Source organism: Lactuca sativa, chromosome 6 (assembly GCF_002870075.4).
Source record: "Lactuca sativa cultivar Salinas chromosome 6, Lsat_Salinas_v11, whole genome shotgun sequence".
Taxonomy (NCBI): domain Eukaryota; kingdom Viridiplantae; phylum Streptophyta; class Magnoliopsida; order Asterales; family Asteraceae; genus Lactuca; species Lactuca sativa.
Window position 1 is genome coordinate 103,968,263 of NC_056628.2, and position 13,146 is coordinate 103,981,408.

The 13,146-nt window shown below is 41.7% G+C and overlaps 1 protein-coding gene across 1 annotated transcript; it reads left to right on the forward strand.

The window, feature by feature from the left end:
- The first annotated feature begins 4,044 nt into the window (after positions 1–4,044).
- Positions 4,045–4,722, forward strand: LOC111907061 (uncharacterized). The gene is made up of 2 exons (XM_023902850.1): positions 4,045–4,110; positions 4,216–4,722. The coding sequence occupies exons 1-2, from the start codon at positions 4,045–4,047 to the stop codon at positions 4,720–4,722; spliced, it is 573 nt and encodes a 190-aa protein (XP_023758618.1).
- Positions 4,723–13,146: the final 8,424 nt, after the last annotated feature.

The window sequence follows — 13,146 nt, forward strand, 5'->3', positions numbered from 1 at the left end:
CAAGTCATTGTTAATTATTGTTAAAAACCCATAAAATGTCTTACAAAAACCATTTTTTTATTCTTGAACTAAACTATGCATATACACTTATATTCTTATATTGATGTTATAGTTTGCATCTTTCATTTAGTTTCCCACGCCCTTGAGTAGTAAGAGTGTGTAAACTTACATGATCAACTAGTTAGATTACGGTAAATTATCATAGGGATAATTTGAAGATAACAAAACATTATTCCTATTCCAAGGAATCACACAAGAGTCAGTTCATTCATGAGTCTTTACTAGTACCTTACCTGATACATGAGTACCTTTACATATGTTTACCTGATACGTGAACACATTACATAAGTACCTTTACGTTGACACCTTTACCTGTGTATACTTATTTGAATATTTGTATCACAAATTGCGAGGATAATTTATTAGTACCTTCTGTGTAAATTATCCTGCATATCCCCAGTACCTCGGGATATCTAAAATAGGTCTCTATCCATAGTACCTCGGGATATATGGACGGGACTAACCATTCCGGAACCCATCTGTTAGCAACAGTGGGTAATGAACATCTAAAGATGCCTACGGTTATTACTTATACTAGGAGTACCTTTACAGGGACTAACCCTTCCTCCCACCTGCTGCTGCTACAGAGGACAATTGGACAATCTTCGGATGTTCATTAGGTTATATAAGTAGTGTTAACCCTAGTACCTCGGGATAACAGTTACCTAGGCTGTGTTGGTCCTAGTACCCAGTGACAACACTTACAGTAGTACATTTTCATGTTTACTTTATTTTGTGATACTTTCACATAAACGATGAGTTAGACTAAGTACTTTAGTACTAAACAATTGAAGGTAAACTATCATTTTACAAACAAAACATTTGGGTCTTGGTAGAAGACTACACTTCATACGTACAGAACATTCGGGTCTTGGTAGAAGACTACATTTCATACTTATAGAAAATAAGGGTTTTTCTAGGGATTTCATACTTACCTCAACATTCTCATTTAAAGGTTTACATGGCCTTCATAACAAATTTTCACAAACAAGGCAACAACACTTATATACTTATGAATTCACCAGCCTTAAAGCTGATACTCGCTTTCAAAATAACTTGTATTCTCAGGTCATCAGTAGACAGGTACGAAGGCCAGGTTTTGAGAAGACGGAGCAGACAAGTCTCGTCTTTTATTTTGATTGTATATTTTTGGCGTCTTACTACAATGAAAGAACACACATGTATTAAAACTTTACTTATAATGCAATGGATGATGTTGTTGCTTTTTTATTATATTACACTTTTGTGATACTGTACATGACGTCCTCTACACCTGAACGTTTCTGCCGTTCGTGGTTTTAGGGTGTGACAATTTCTCTCTTCTCTCATCTCTTTCTTCCTCTCAGCCAAACGCAAACACACACACACATACAGACTTCACTCAAACTCTCTCAAAGGAAACTCTCCCCACTCCTCTCCAAATTTTCTAGATCTAGGAAGCTTTCAAAGAGATTTTTCAGTAAAACTCATCATCTAAGGTAAGTTCATACCTGGATCTATGACTTAGACTCATTGTTTTTATCAAAAATCTCTTCTAAATCTATTCCAACTTGTGATCATGCACCTTAGAAGTCACTAAACTCGAGATCTACCAAGAAGACTTGCTAGGATCGAAATCTTCTTCTTTTCTCTCTTCAAAACCGAAAACACAACTCAAGGTGAGCTTCATACCCCTTTTTTTTCGGTTTTTCATATGGTTTATGGGGGAGAATACAAGAAAATGTGTAGATCTATGTGTATGTGTATGCTATGTGTGATTTTATGCATGTATGTGTGTGATGTTATGTGTTTTTGTGATAAATATGTAACAAAAAGGGGTGATAATTTGAGATCTATGACTTGAGAAAAGAAACAAACATAAACTAAGTTAATTTACACTAAGCTAGATAAGAAAAATAGCTTATAAGGTTATGAGGGACATATTCTAACATAAAACCCATTTTAGGACTTAAGTTGTCAAAAATACAAAACGTGGGTTAAAAACTGTAAAATCACGGTTTATTGAGGGTCAAAAGAGCCAAAACAGTTTCTATAATCAATTTCCTGAATATTAGAATTTTCAAAGGACTTAAAATGCAAAAACTTAGCTTAATGGACCAAATTTGGGCTTTTCGGCCCAATAAGCCCAAAATTGCGAAAATTGAAGTTTTAAGGGTCTGAATTGTAACATTCTGTAAAACAGGGGACATGAAGTGAAATAAAACTATTTCAAAGGTCAAAAACGCTTTTAAATTCCAGAAAGGATCAAAAATGTAAACTTTTTATATTTTGGGCCAAAACTATAAAAATTGCGAAATTTGGGGTTCTAACTGAGAAACACCATTCTGGAAGGGCTAAAACTGTTTACTAAATATAATTTGGGTTAGAAATGTATTTTCAACAAGTTTGTGATACAAAAGTGTCAAGAAAATGTTTTTAAGGACTAAAAATGAAATTCTTTTATATAAAGGACTAAAAGTGGTATTTTTATAAAAGAAAGGTAGTGAAAACGTCAAAGTCATACTTCTAAACAAATTAATTCATTAAGACAAAATACAAGATATCCGACTAGCGACAAAACGGAAAATGAATACACCTTTAATATTAAATATCGTTATAAACGAATTGATTCGGTTTCGAATCAATACAAAACAACAATTGCTAAAACAAAACTCTCCAATAGATATGTGATGACTAAAAGGAATAAACCTACAAACTTTGGGCTTATGAGTTTCAAATCATGCTTGTTCGGCCTTGCAAGCCCACCAACATGATCTTTGGGCCCAAAGGGATAACGCTTATATGTTATTGGGCCTTCAATGACCCAATATTTTATAAAAGGACTTTCAATAGCTTTATGTGCTAGTGGGCCAAAGTGTCCCGTTATAAAAGCTAGTAAGGTCACAGTAATCAAGTGTGAGTTGGACCATCGTGTCTTTCGCATCCACGACAGCCAAGGGTACTTACGATAGTAGTGGGACATAATGCCCCCTTCTCTATGTTCGCTAAGGCTTACGAGAAATTAAAGTAGACATAATTAGGACGATATACAATGTGGATTAAGCAATTTTCATTCGTTAAGACAATACAAAAATCAATAATTACGAATACATTTCAACATTGGAAAACTTCGGGTTTTCCGGGGAATTCAATACTACTCGTTCGAAACTTTATAACCATATTTCAAAATACCCTTCCTATATATATATATATATATATATATATATATATATATATATATATATATATATATATATATATATATATATATATATGTTTTTAAAATCATTCATGCATCAACTTATGGATGTTCACACTTTGATGAACAAAAGTCTTTTCGGAAAATATCGGATTTTCTAGGTTTTTACAAAACTACACAAATCATTTTTATCACAACATTGCTTATGAACTCACCAATATTTCATATGTTGACGTTTTTCCAAAATAACTTGTATTCTCAGGTAACAGGTAAGCGGATGAGTATTATGAAGTAATGTTAGATGTTATGTTGTTAAAAACACTCGAACTATTATTGTTATGAATGTGTAATGTTAAAACAATGTATTTGATGTGAACAATCCCAGTTGTAATATATTGATGCATGGTGACGCTTATGTTATGATTCATGTATATTCATTGTGACGATATTCAATTAAAGTCACGCGAGCCCTCAGACATTTCCGCCGTATGGTTCGGGGGTGTGACAGGTTGGTATCAGAGCATTGTTTATAGTGAACTAGCATATCTAACCACACATTGATATGCAACTATAAACCAAAAAGGGACTAACCCAACTCTGAACAAAACAAAACAAATAAAAACACAACTATAAAAACAGCTTTACCTATGTGAATTAGGAAACAGAATATAATACCAAACCAAACAAGATAATGCTATCATCTCGGGAAAGCCGAGACTGTTAACGGTTGTATCATCGAGAGGATGTAGCCTGATCAACTACATTTCCTCCAAGGTACAACTATCACGTGTCCCGAGGAAATCGCGATGGTAGGAAAAAACTTAAAGCATACCCCTTTAGCACCAAAAAGAGAACAACGACTTAATCCATACGTCTTAGGAATGATATTAGCATGTTTATACACCCTCGCAGACAGCATGGCCAGTTTCCATCACCCTGGAGATCCTTATTTCCCTAATCAGGGGAAAAACGGATAGCTGGAAGAATCAGAGGAGGAACCTGAAGCAGACCCTGAGGAGAAGTCTGAAGAGGAACCCGAGGAAGACCCCAAGGAGGAATCTGAAGGGGAACCTGAGGCGGAAGCCAAAGGCGGACCCGCCGAGCTAGTGGTGGACCAGGAGGAGGAAGAAGCCGAAGGAGATCTCAAGGAAGATCCCAACAAAGACGAAGATGGTGATTCGGACGCAGAGTCCGAATTCATCAACCCCCATTATCCGATTAGGGTGCCTGCTTATCGGGTAGGCCCCACTGGTCCTACACCCCCCTGGGGTATCGAACTTTGGAGGTGGAGCAGGCATCAGGGACAGCAACCCCCGTTCGGCATGTCACCCGAGTTCTATGACCCGAGGGATGGAGGACAGACCGATTGTGCTCTTCTGGTCATGGTGAGACGATTGCAGAACACAGGCGACCTAGCTCAGAGCACCACTGATCAGATGCACCAGATGTGGACTAGGGTCAAGCGCACAGAGCAGGAAACATGAGAGGTGATCCGAGAGTTCCACATGAGACAGGTGAGGTGGGAGGCTCGACTCCGTGATGCGGAACGGCAGGTGGCTCGTCTTCAGGGAGCGTCCACTTCCTCAGCACCACCCCTTGGCACATCCCACCACGACTAGGACTAGTCATACCCGTCTTTAGTACTATGTCACTAGGATCTATGCTATGTACCCGACTCTATGTTTAAGTGATTACACTACTTATAGAGCCGTTATGCTGCCGAAATTGCACCACTTATGTATTGCTCTTCTGAGCAAAATTTTCATGTATCAAAATTGTGGATAATATTAATGAAAAGTTTTATGTGTTCCACTGTGATGTTGTAATCTGCTATCTGTTATATATATATATCCATGATTGTATGCTAAATTGCGAAATTGCGTAAGTTCGTGCCACACACTTAGTTTATAGGATCACAATCTCACAAAACCATAGGCACTCAACATCTTTCCGTTCCATGACAGAAAGATGCCTCGACGACCCACTCGTGGTAACCTTGGACCAACCCCTCCAGAGGTTGACTCAGCTGCATTCCAAGTAGCTGTGTCTGCTGTGGTCACCGCAACAATGACGCAGATGCACCAAGGGAACAATGGAGGAGTCAACGGACAAGGGGCAGGAAGTTCAAACAACGGGATCAACCAAGGACCAACCAAAACATGCTCCTACAAGGATTTCACCAATGCCAAGCCGTGAACCTTTAATGGAACGGGTGGTGTGATAGCCCTGAAAAGGTGGAATCGGTGTTCGAAATATTTGAATGCCCCGAGGAATTGAAAGTGAAGTTTGCCGCGTGCACTTTTGTCGACCAGGCTCTCACCTGGTGGAATGCACATACAGAGGCCATGACTCTCCCTGTAGCCAACTCGATGCCATGGACAGAGCTGAAGGAAATGCTGATAGCTAAGTATTGCCCTCGTGGCGAAATCCAGAAGATGGAGCAAGAGCTGTGGGATCTCACCATCCGAAACTCTGATATAGATGCATACATATCAAAGTTTAGCGAGCTGTCATTGTGCCCTGGCATGATTTCGTTTGAAGGAAAGAAAATCGAACGATTCATCTGGGGATTGACCTCCCCGATTCCAAGAAATGTGATCGCTGCAAAACCTGAAACGTTCGACAGTGCCAAGAGGTTGGCCAAGAAACTGTACGACCACAACAACAAAAAGGGCGGGAAGCCAGCGAAAGTTGAAGGCAAGAAAGAGGATGACAACAAGAAAGGGAAGAACAACAAGAGGAAAGGGCGACAAGGATCGGAATCGGAAAAGAAGCAACAAACGGTTACGGTCAACGCTGCAACCACTCAAGTACCCTTCACACCACATGCTCCAGTCTCAGCTAATCCAAGTGCTCCTAGGCAGTATTCTAGGAATCTCCCAAAGTGCAACAAGTGCAAATACCACCATAACCACGAATGCAGGGAAATGCATTGCACCAGTTGTAATCGGAAGGGTCACACTGCAAAGTATTGCAGGACCTATCCTCCCAAGAATCAACCACAAGGAAACAACAACAACAGCAACCGCAACAACAAAAGCATCAGCACCACCAACAGCAACAATAACACGGGATCAAGCCCCACTTGCTACGGATGTGGAAGGACAGGGCATATCCATCGGAATTGCCCGAAAACCAACAACTCTGGGAACGCAGGAACACGGAGGGTGCTAGCAATGGGTCAGGGAGAAGCGGTTCAGGATTCCACTGTTGTTACTGGTACGTTTCTCCTAAACCACACTTATGCATGCATCCTATTTGACACCGGAGCAGAACGGAGTTTTGTGAGCAATAAATTCAAACACTTGTTAAATCAACAACCCCAGAAGCTTCATGAAACCTTCACGATGGAAATGTCTAATGGGAAGACATAATCCACTGGAGAAATCTATATCGGATGTACCCTAGCTTTAAATCACCACGTCTTTCAAATACACTTAATGCCTATTTCCATTTGGAGTTTTGATGTGATTATTGGCATGGATTGGCTAAGCCCCCACCATGCTGAAATTAATTTTCACGAGAAGGCCGTTCGCCTTCATCTCCCAAACCATGAAACCCTAGTTATTTACGGAGACAAACCAGCACGAACCTTCGTCTTATCTCGTGCATTAAGGCGCATAAGCACCGATGAAAGAAGGACTTAACATTCCTAGCTCACATAGTAGGCAAATCCAAGAAAGAGGTCAACATTCAAGACATTCCAGTAGCTTATGAATTCCCAGATGTCTTTCCTGATGATCTTCCGGGGATACCCCAAGAAAGACAAGTCGAGTTTCGAATCGACCTTGTACCAGGAGCTACCTCTATCGCCAAATCGCCTTACAGATTGGCTCCTGCGGAGATGCAAGAGTTGTCCAGTCAACTCAGTGAGCTTTTGGATAAAGGATTCATCCGACCCAGTTTCTCACCTTGGGGGAGCTCTAGTTCTCTTTGTCAAGAAGAAAGACGGTACATTCAGGATGTGTATCGACTACAGTGAACTTAACAAACTTACTGTAAAAAACCGATACCCACTTCCACGAATCGACGACCTGTTCGATCAGCTCCTAGGAGCTAGTCACTTCTCAAAGATAGATCTGCGATATGGATACCACCAACTCAAGGTCCGGGAGGAGTATACTCCAAAAACCGCCTTCCGAACTCGTTACGGACATTATGAATTTGTCATAATGCCCTTCGTTCTAACGAATGCTCGTGCCGCATTCATGGACCTAATAAATCGAATCTGCCGACCTTTTCTTGATAATTTCGTAATCGTTTTCATCGATGATATCCTAGTATATTCCCGAAGCGAAGAAGAACACGGCCAACATCTTCGACAAATCCTGAAAACCCTGCGAACCAAAAAGTTATACGCAAAACTCTCCAAGTGCGAGTTTTGGCTCTGAAGCGTGAACGTTTTGTGACATGTTGTTAGTTAGGAAGGAATTCATGTGGATCCTTCTAAAATCCAAGCTATCGAAGGATGGGCAATCCCAACAACACCCACAGAAATTCACCAGTTTCTGGGTCTCGTAGGCTATTACAGGAGATTCATCCAGAACTTCTCTAGGACGGCCAAACCGCTTACTATGCTTACGCAAAAGGGCGTACCCTTCGTATCGACGGACAAGCAAGAAGCTGCATTTCGATCTCTGAAGCAAGCACTCTGCAGTGCGCCGGTGCTATCGCTACTCGAAGGAACGGATGACTTTATAGTCCATTGCGATGCGTCAAATCAGGGTTTAGGCTGTGTACTCATGCAGCGTGGAAAGGTGATAGCTTACGCGTCCCGGCAGCTAAAGACGCACGAAGTGAATTATACGACCCACGATCTGGAGCTGGGAGCAGTGGTCTTCGCACTGAAGATTTGGAGACACTACCTATACGGTACCAAGTGCACTATCTTCACTGACCACAAGAGTCTCCAGCACATCTTGAATCAAAAGGAGCTAAACATGAGGCAACGAAGATGGGTCGAACTGCTAAATGACTACGTGTGCGAAATCAAGTATCATCCAGGCAAGGCTAGCGTAGTAGCCGATTCCTTGAGTCGGAAAGAATACTCAAGTTGTCGTGTGAAAACTCTCTCGATAACCATCCAATCCCACCTGACCTCGCAAATCAGAACGAACCAGTCAGATGCCATGAAGGCGGAAAACAAGACAAGTGAAGCACTGAGTGGAATGGAGAAGAACTTGGAGATAAGGGAAGATGGAGCATACTACTTCATGAACCGCATATGGGTCCCTAAACTTGGGGGATCCAGAGAGGTAGTCATGGACGAGGCTCACAAGACGCGATACTCCATCCATCCGGGTTCAGACAAAATGTACTTGGATGTTAAGCAACATTATTGGTGGCCAAATATAAAGGCAGAGATTGCCACTTATGTGAGCAAGTGCCTCACTTGTGCTAAAGTAAAAGTGGAATATCAGAAGCCCTCTGGATTACTACAGCAGCTAGTAATTCCCGTGTGGAAATGGGAAAGGATTACCATGGATTTTGTGACCAAACTACCCAAGCCGACGGACGGTTTGGACACAATCTGGGTAATAGTTGATAGACTAACGAAATCCGCCCATTTCCTACCAATAAAAGAATCCTACAAGATGGAGCGCCTGACAAGAATCTACATCAAAGAAATTTTGAGACTCCACGGAGTACCGGTGTCTATCATCTTAGATAGAGATAGTATATTTACCTCATGCTTTTGGCAATCGCTTGAGAAAGCTATGGGAACACAACTCGATATGAGCACCGCCTACCACCCACAGACGGATGGCCAAAGCGAGCGAACCATCCAGACGCTAGAAGGTATGCTTCGTGCGTGCGTAATAGACTTTGAAAAATCGTGGGATACCCACCTGCCTTTGATCGAGCTCTCGTATAACAACAGTTATCACTCGAGTATCAAAGTTGCTCCTTTTGAAGCATTATACGGGTGCAAGTGTAGATCACCGTTGTGCTGGGCTGAGGTAGGAGACACCCAACTAGCGAGAGAGAAAACGCCAAACAACACCTTAACGGGACCAGAGATCATACGCGAGACGACCGAGAAGATAATTCAGATCAGAGCACAGCTGCAATCATCATGAGACAGACAAAAGAGCTACGCCGATAAACGACGAAAGCCCTTGGAATTCGAAGTCGGAGACAGGATGTTACTAAAAGTCTCTCCTTGGAAAGGAGTGATTTGTTTTGGGAAGCGGGGCAAACTGAACCCTTGATACATTGGACCCTTCGAGATTCTTGCCCGAATCGGTCCAGTAGCTTATAGATTGCAACTACCCGCCGAGCTCAGCAATGTACACCCTGTGTTCTACGTCTCCAACTTGAAGAAGTGCTTATCCAACGAGACTCTCGTCATTCCATTAGAGGAAATCGAAATCAATGAGAACCTTCGGTTCATCGAAGAGCCGGTTGAAATCATGGACCGAGAGGTAAAGCGTACCAAGCAGAGCTGCATTCCGATCGTGAAAGTTCGATGGAACGCAAGACGCGGACCAGAATTTACATGGGAATGCAAAGATCAAATGAGAAGTACCCTCATCTATTCTCGCATTCTCAAATCTAGCTTTCAAAAGAATTTCAGGATGAAATTCCCTCTAACGGGGGGATGATGTCACAACTAGAAATTTTGGTGCCTTGTAACTACAACACATATAACAACTATGAATCATTAACATGAAAGCATGCATTATGTTTATTCTATAACAACAAGACTTCACCAAATACTTCATTCTAGCCCTATAAATGGTCAACAAAGAATTGGAAACCTTTGAAATTCCAATTTGAGTTCATTTTGGACTAGGATTCCTTATTGGGCCTAATGGACTAATAAACTTCCAAATTATCCATCTTGAATCTAGAACTCTCTAATGGGCCCTAAATGGACCCATATACATGAAACATAATATTTTGGGCCTTAATGGGTCACAACCAAATTAATTTTAGCCCTAATAGGTCATAAAAATTATACTTTGATTTATTTGGATCAAACATCATCTAACTTAACTAGAATATGGGCTTAAGGACAAAAAGCCCAAAAATCTCCTCTTTCCCTCTTCATTCTCGGCCCAAGCCCACAAAGAAAGAAAGATTTGAGTTTGTGGTGCCATCATAGTCAACTCTGGGAGTTTGAGTAAAGCCCTTTGCAACCAATCGCGCCTTATATGTGTGTACGTTTCCATCCACGTCGGTCTTCTTCTTGAAGATCCATTTGCACCCAACGGTCTTACGTCTGGGCACATTATTAACCAAATTCCAAACTTGGTTGTCATACATGGACTGGATCTCGCTGTCCATTGCCTCTTTCCATTTCACAGACTCCGGGCCTGCCATGGCTTCCTTATAGCTATTAGGTTCATCTAGATTTACTAGTATACCATCACTAATATATGTATCCCCTTCGGTAGTAATATGAAAACCATAAAACTGGGGTTGAACTCTAACTCTTTCGGAACTTCTAAGAGGTAAGGACTCGTCAATCTGTTCAACCGGAGTTTCCTCCTCGGGTTGAGTGCCAGCGGTAGAGGTTCTTTCATCAATCGATTCTTGAATCTCTTCAAGCTCGATTTGCCTCCCACTATCTCCTTGGCTTATGAGTTCTCGCTCTCGGAAAACTCCTCTCCTCGCAACAAAGACAACATTGTCCTTCGGTCTATAGAAGAGATATCCAAAGGATTTCTGAGGGTAGCCGATGAAAAGACATCGCTCACTACGAGGTTCGAGCTTGTCATGAGTATCTCGTCTTACGAAAGCCTCGCAACCCCAAACCTTTATATGTGCTAACGAGGGAGCCTTCCCTGTTCACATTTCGTGAGGTGTTTTGGCAACCTTCTTAGTAGGGACTCGGTTAAGGATATGGGCGGCAGTCTCTAAGGCATACCCCCAAAATGAGATAGGTAGTGAAGCACGACTCATCATAGAACGGACCATGTCTAACAAGGTTTGATTACGCCTTTCTGCCACACCATTCAAATGCGGTGTCCTAGGTGGCATCAATTGTGAAACTATTCCACACTCCTTGAGATAGTCGTGGAATTCAAGACTTAGGTACTCTCCTCCTCGATCGGATCGAAGCATCTTGATTTTCCTGCCCAATTGATTCTCCACTTCATTCTTGAACTCTTTGAACTTTTCAAATGTTTCTGACTTTTGTTTGATTAAGTAGATATACCCATATCTACTATAGTCATTGGTAAAAGTCACATAGAAGCGGTTCCCATCCTTTGTGGTTGATCTAAACGGTCCACATACATCGGTATGTATGAGGTCCAATAGACACTCACCCCTTTCACATGTACTAGTGAAGGGTGACTTGGTCATCTTTCCAAGCAAACAAGACTCACATGTGTCATCTTCCCTAAGGTCGAATGACTCCAACACTCCATCCTTTTGGAGTTGGGCTATGCGCTTCTTGTTGACATGTCCAAGACGACAATGCCACAAGGATGCTCTATCCATACTATTGGAAGAATCCTTTCATAAAACATCATTTCCTAGGTTATCTACAATCATAACAGTTTCATAAATTCCATTACATGGTATTGCTTCAAAATATAAGACACCATTTAGATAAGCACAAATAGAACCACTCTCATTATTAAATGAAAATCTAAATCCTTGTCTTAACAATCCATGAAATGAAATGATGTTTCTTGCCATTTCTGGCGAATAGCAACAATTGTTCAAATCTAAACATAAACCATTCCTAAGCACTAGAGAATACACTCCAATCTTGGTCACAGGCGACGATCTTCTATTCCCCGTGATTAGATTTATTCTTCCATGCTCCACATCCCTATTTCTTCTTAGTCCCTGCAATTCAGAACAAATGTGGTAACCACACCCGGTATCGAGGACCCAAGAAATAGCATGAGACGAATCATTAGATTTAATTGTGTATATACCTGCGAAAGACGGCTTGATCTTTCCTTCCCTGATGGCTTGCAGGTAGTCTGGGCAGCTTCTCTTCCAGTGCCCTATTTTTTGGCAGTGGTGGCACTCTGCCTCCTTTGGGTTAGGGTTAGGCTTAGCGGGATCAACTTTGGTACCACTAGAACTTTCCCTTGCGGTGGCTCTTAGACGGAGCCTTCCTCTTCTTGCCTCTTCCTTGCCCAATGGCCAAAACAGGAGCATCGGGTGGATTGGGAGTGGGTGTAATAGACTTGTCCTTGAGGTTGCTCTCAGCAACCCTAAGGAGACCTTGGAGCTTACTTAGGGTGACCTCTTCCTTGTTCATGCGGTAGGTCATCCTAAATTGGTTGTAACACGGAGGCAAGGAGTGAAGCACCATGTCGATTGCCAAGTCTTCCCCAAAGTCAACATTCAACTTGCGAAGACGATCGACACACCTTTGCATCTTTTTCAAGTGCGCGGTTAGAGATTCTCCATGAACCATTTTGGCGGAGATCATGTTAGTGAAGATCTCGTAACGTTCCTGCCTCGCGTTTTGGTGGTATCTCTCCAACAAGTCTTGGTGCATTTCGTACGGATACATGTCCTCATAGGACTTTTGGAATTCGGCGTTCATTGTGGCTATCATGATGCAATGAACCTTCGTTGCATGACGTTCATGAGTCTCAAAAGCAGTCATTTTAGCTGGAGTAGCGATTTCTGGTTTGATCTTCTCGAGCTTCTCATCGAGGACATACTCCTTGTCCTCGTAGCGAGCAATTATGCGAATGTATCTTATCCATTCGCTAAAGTTCGTCCCATCGAAAGTCACCTTTTGGCAAAGGCTCATCAATGTGAACGAGCTAGCAGCAGCGTTGTTCGCGTTCGACATCTACAAATAGAAAGGACAAAGATTGATTAGAATATGAATCCCTAAAAATCACCCAATAAGAAAAATTAGGTCTAGGATCCAACAACAATATTTACATATTAGAAAAGGGATGCCGTAATCTAACATGCAAACA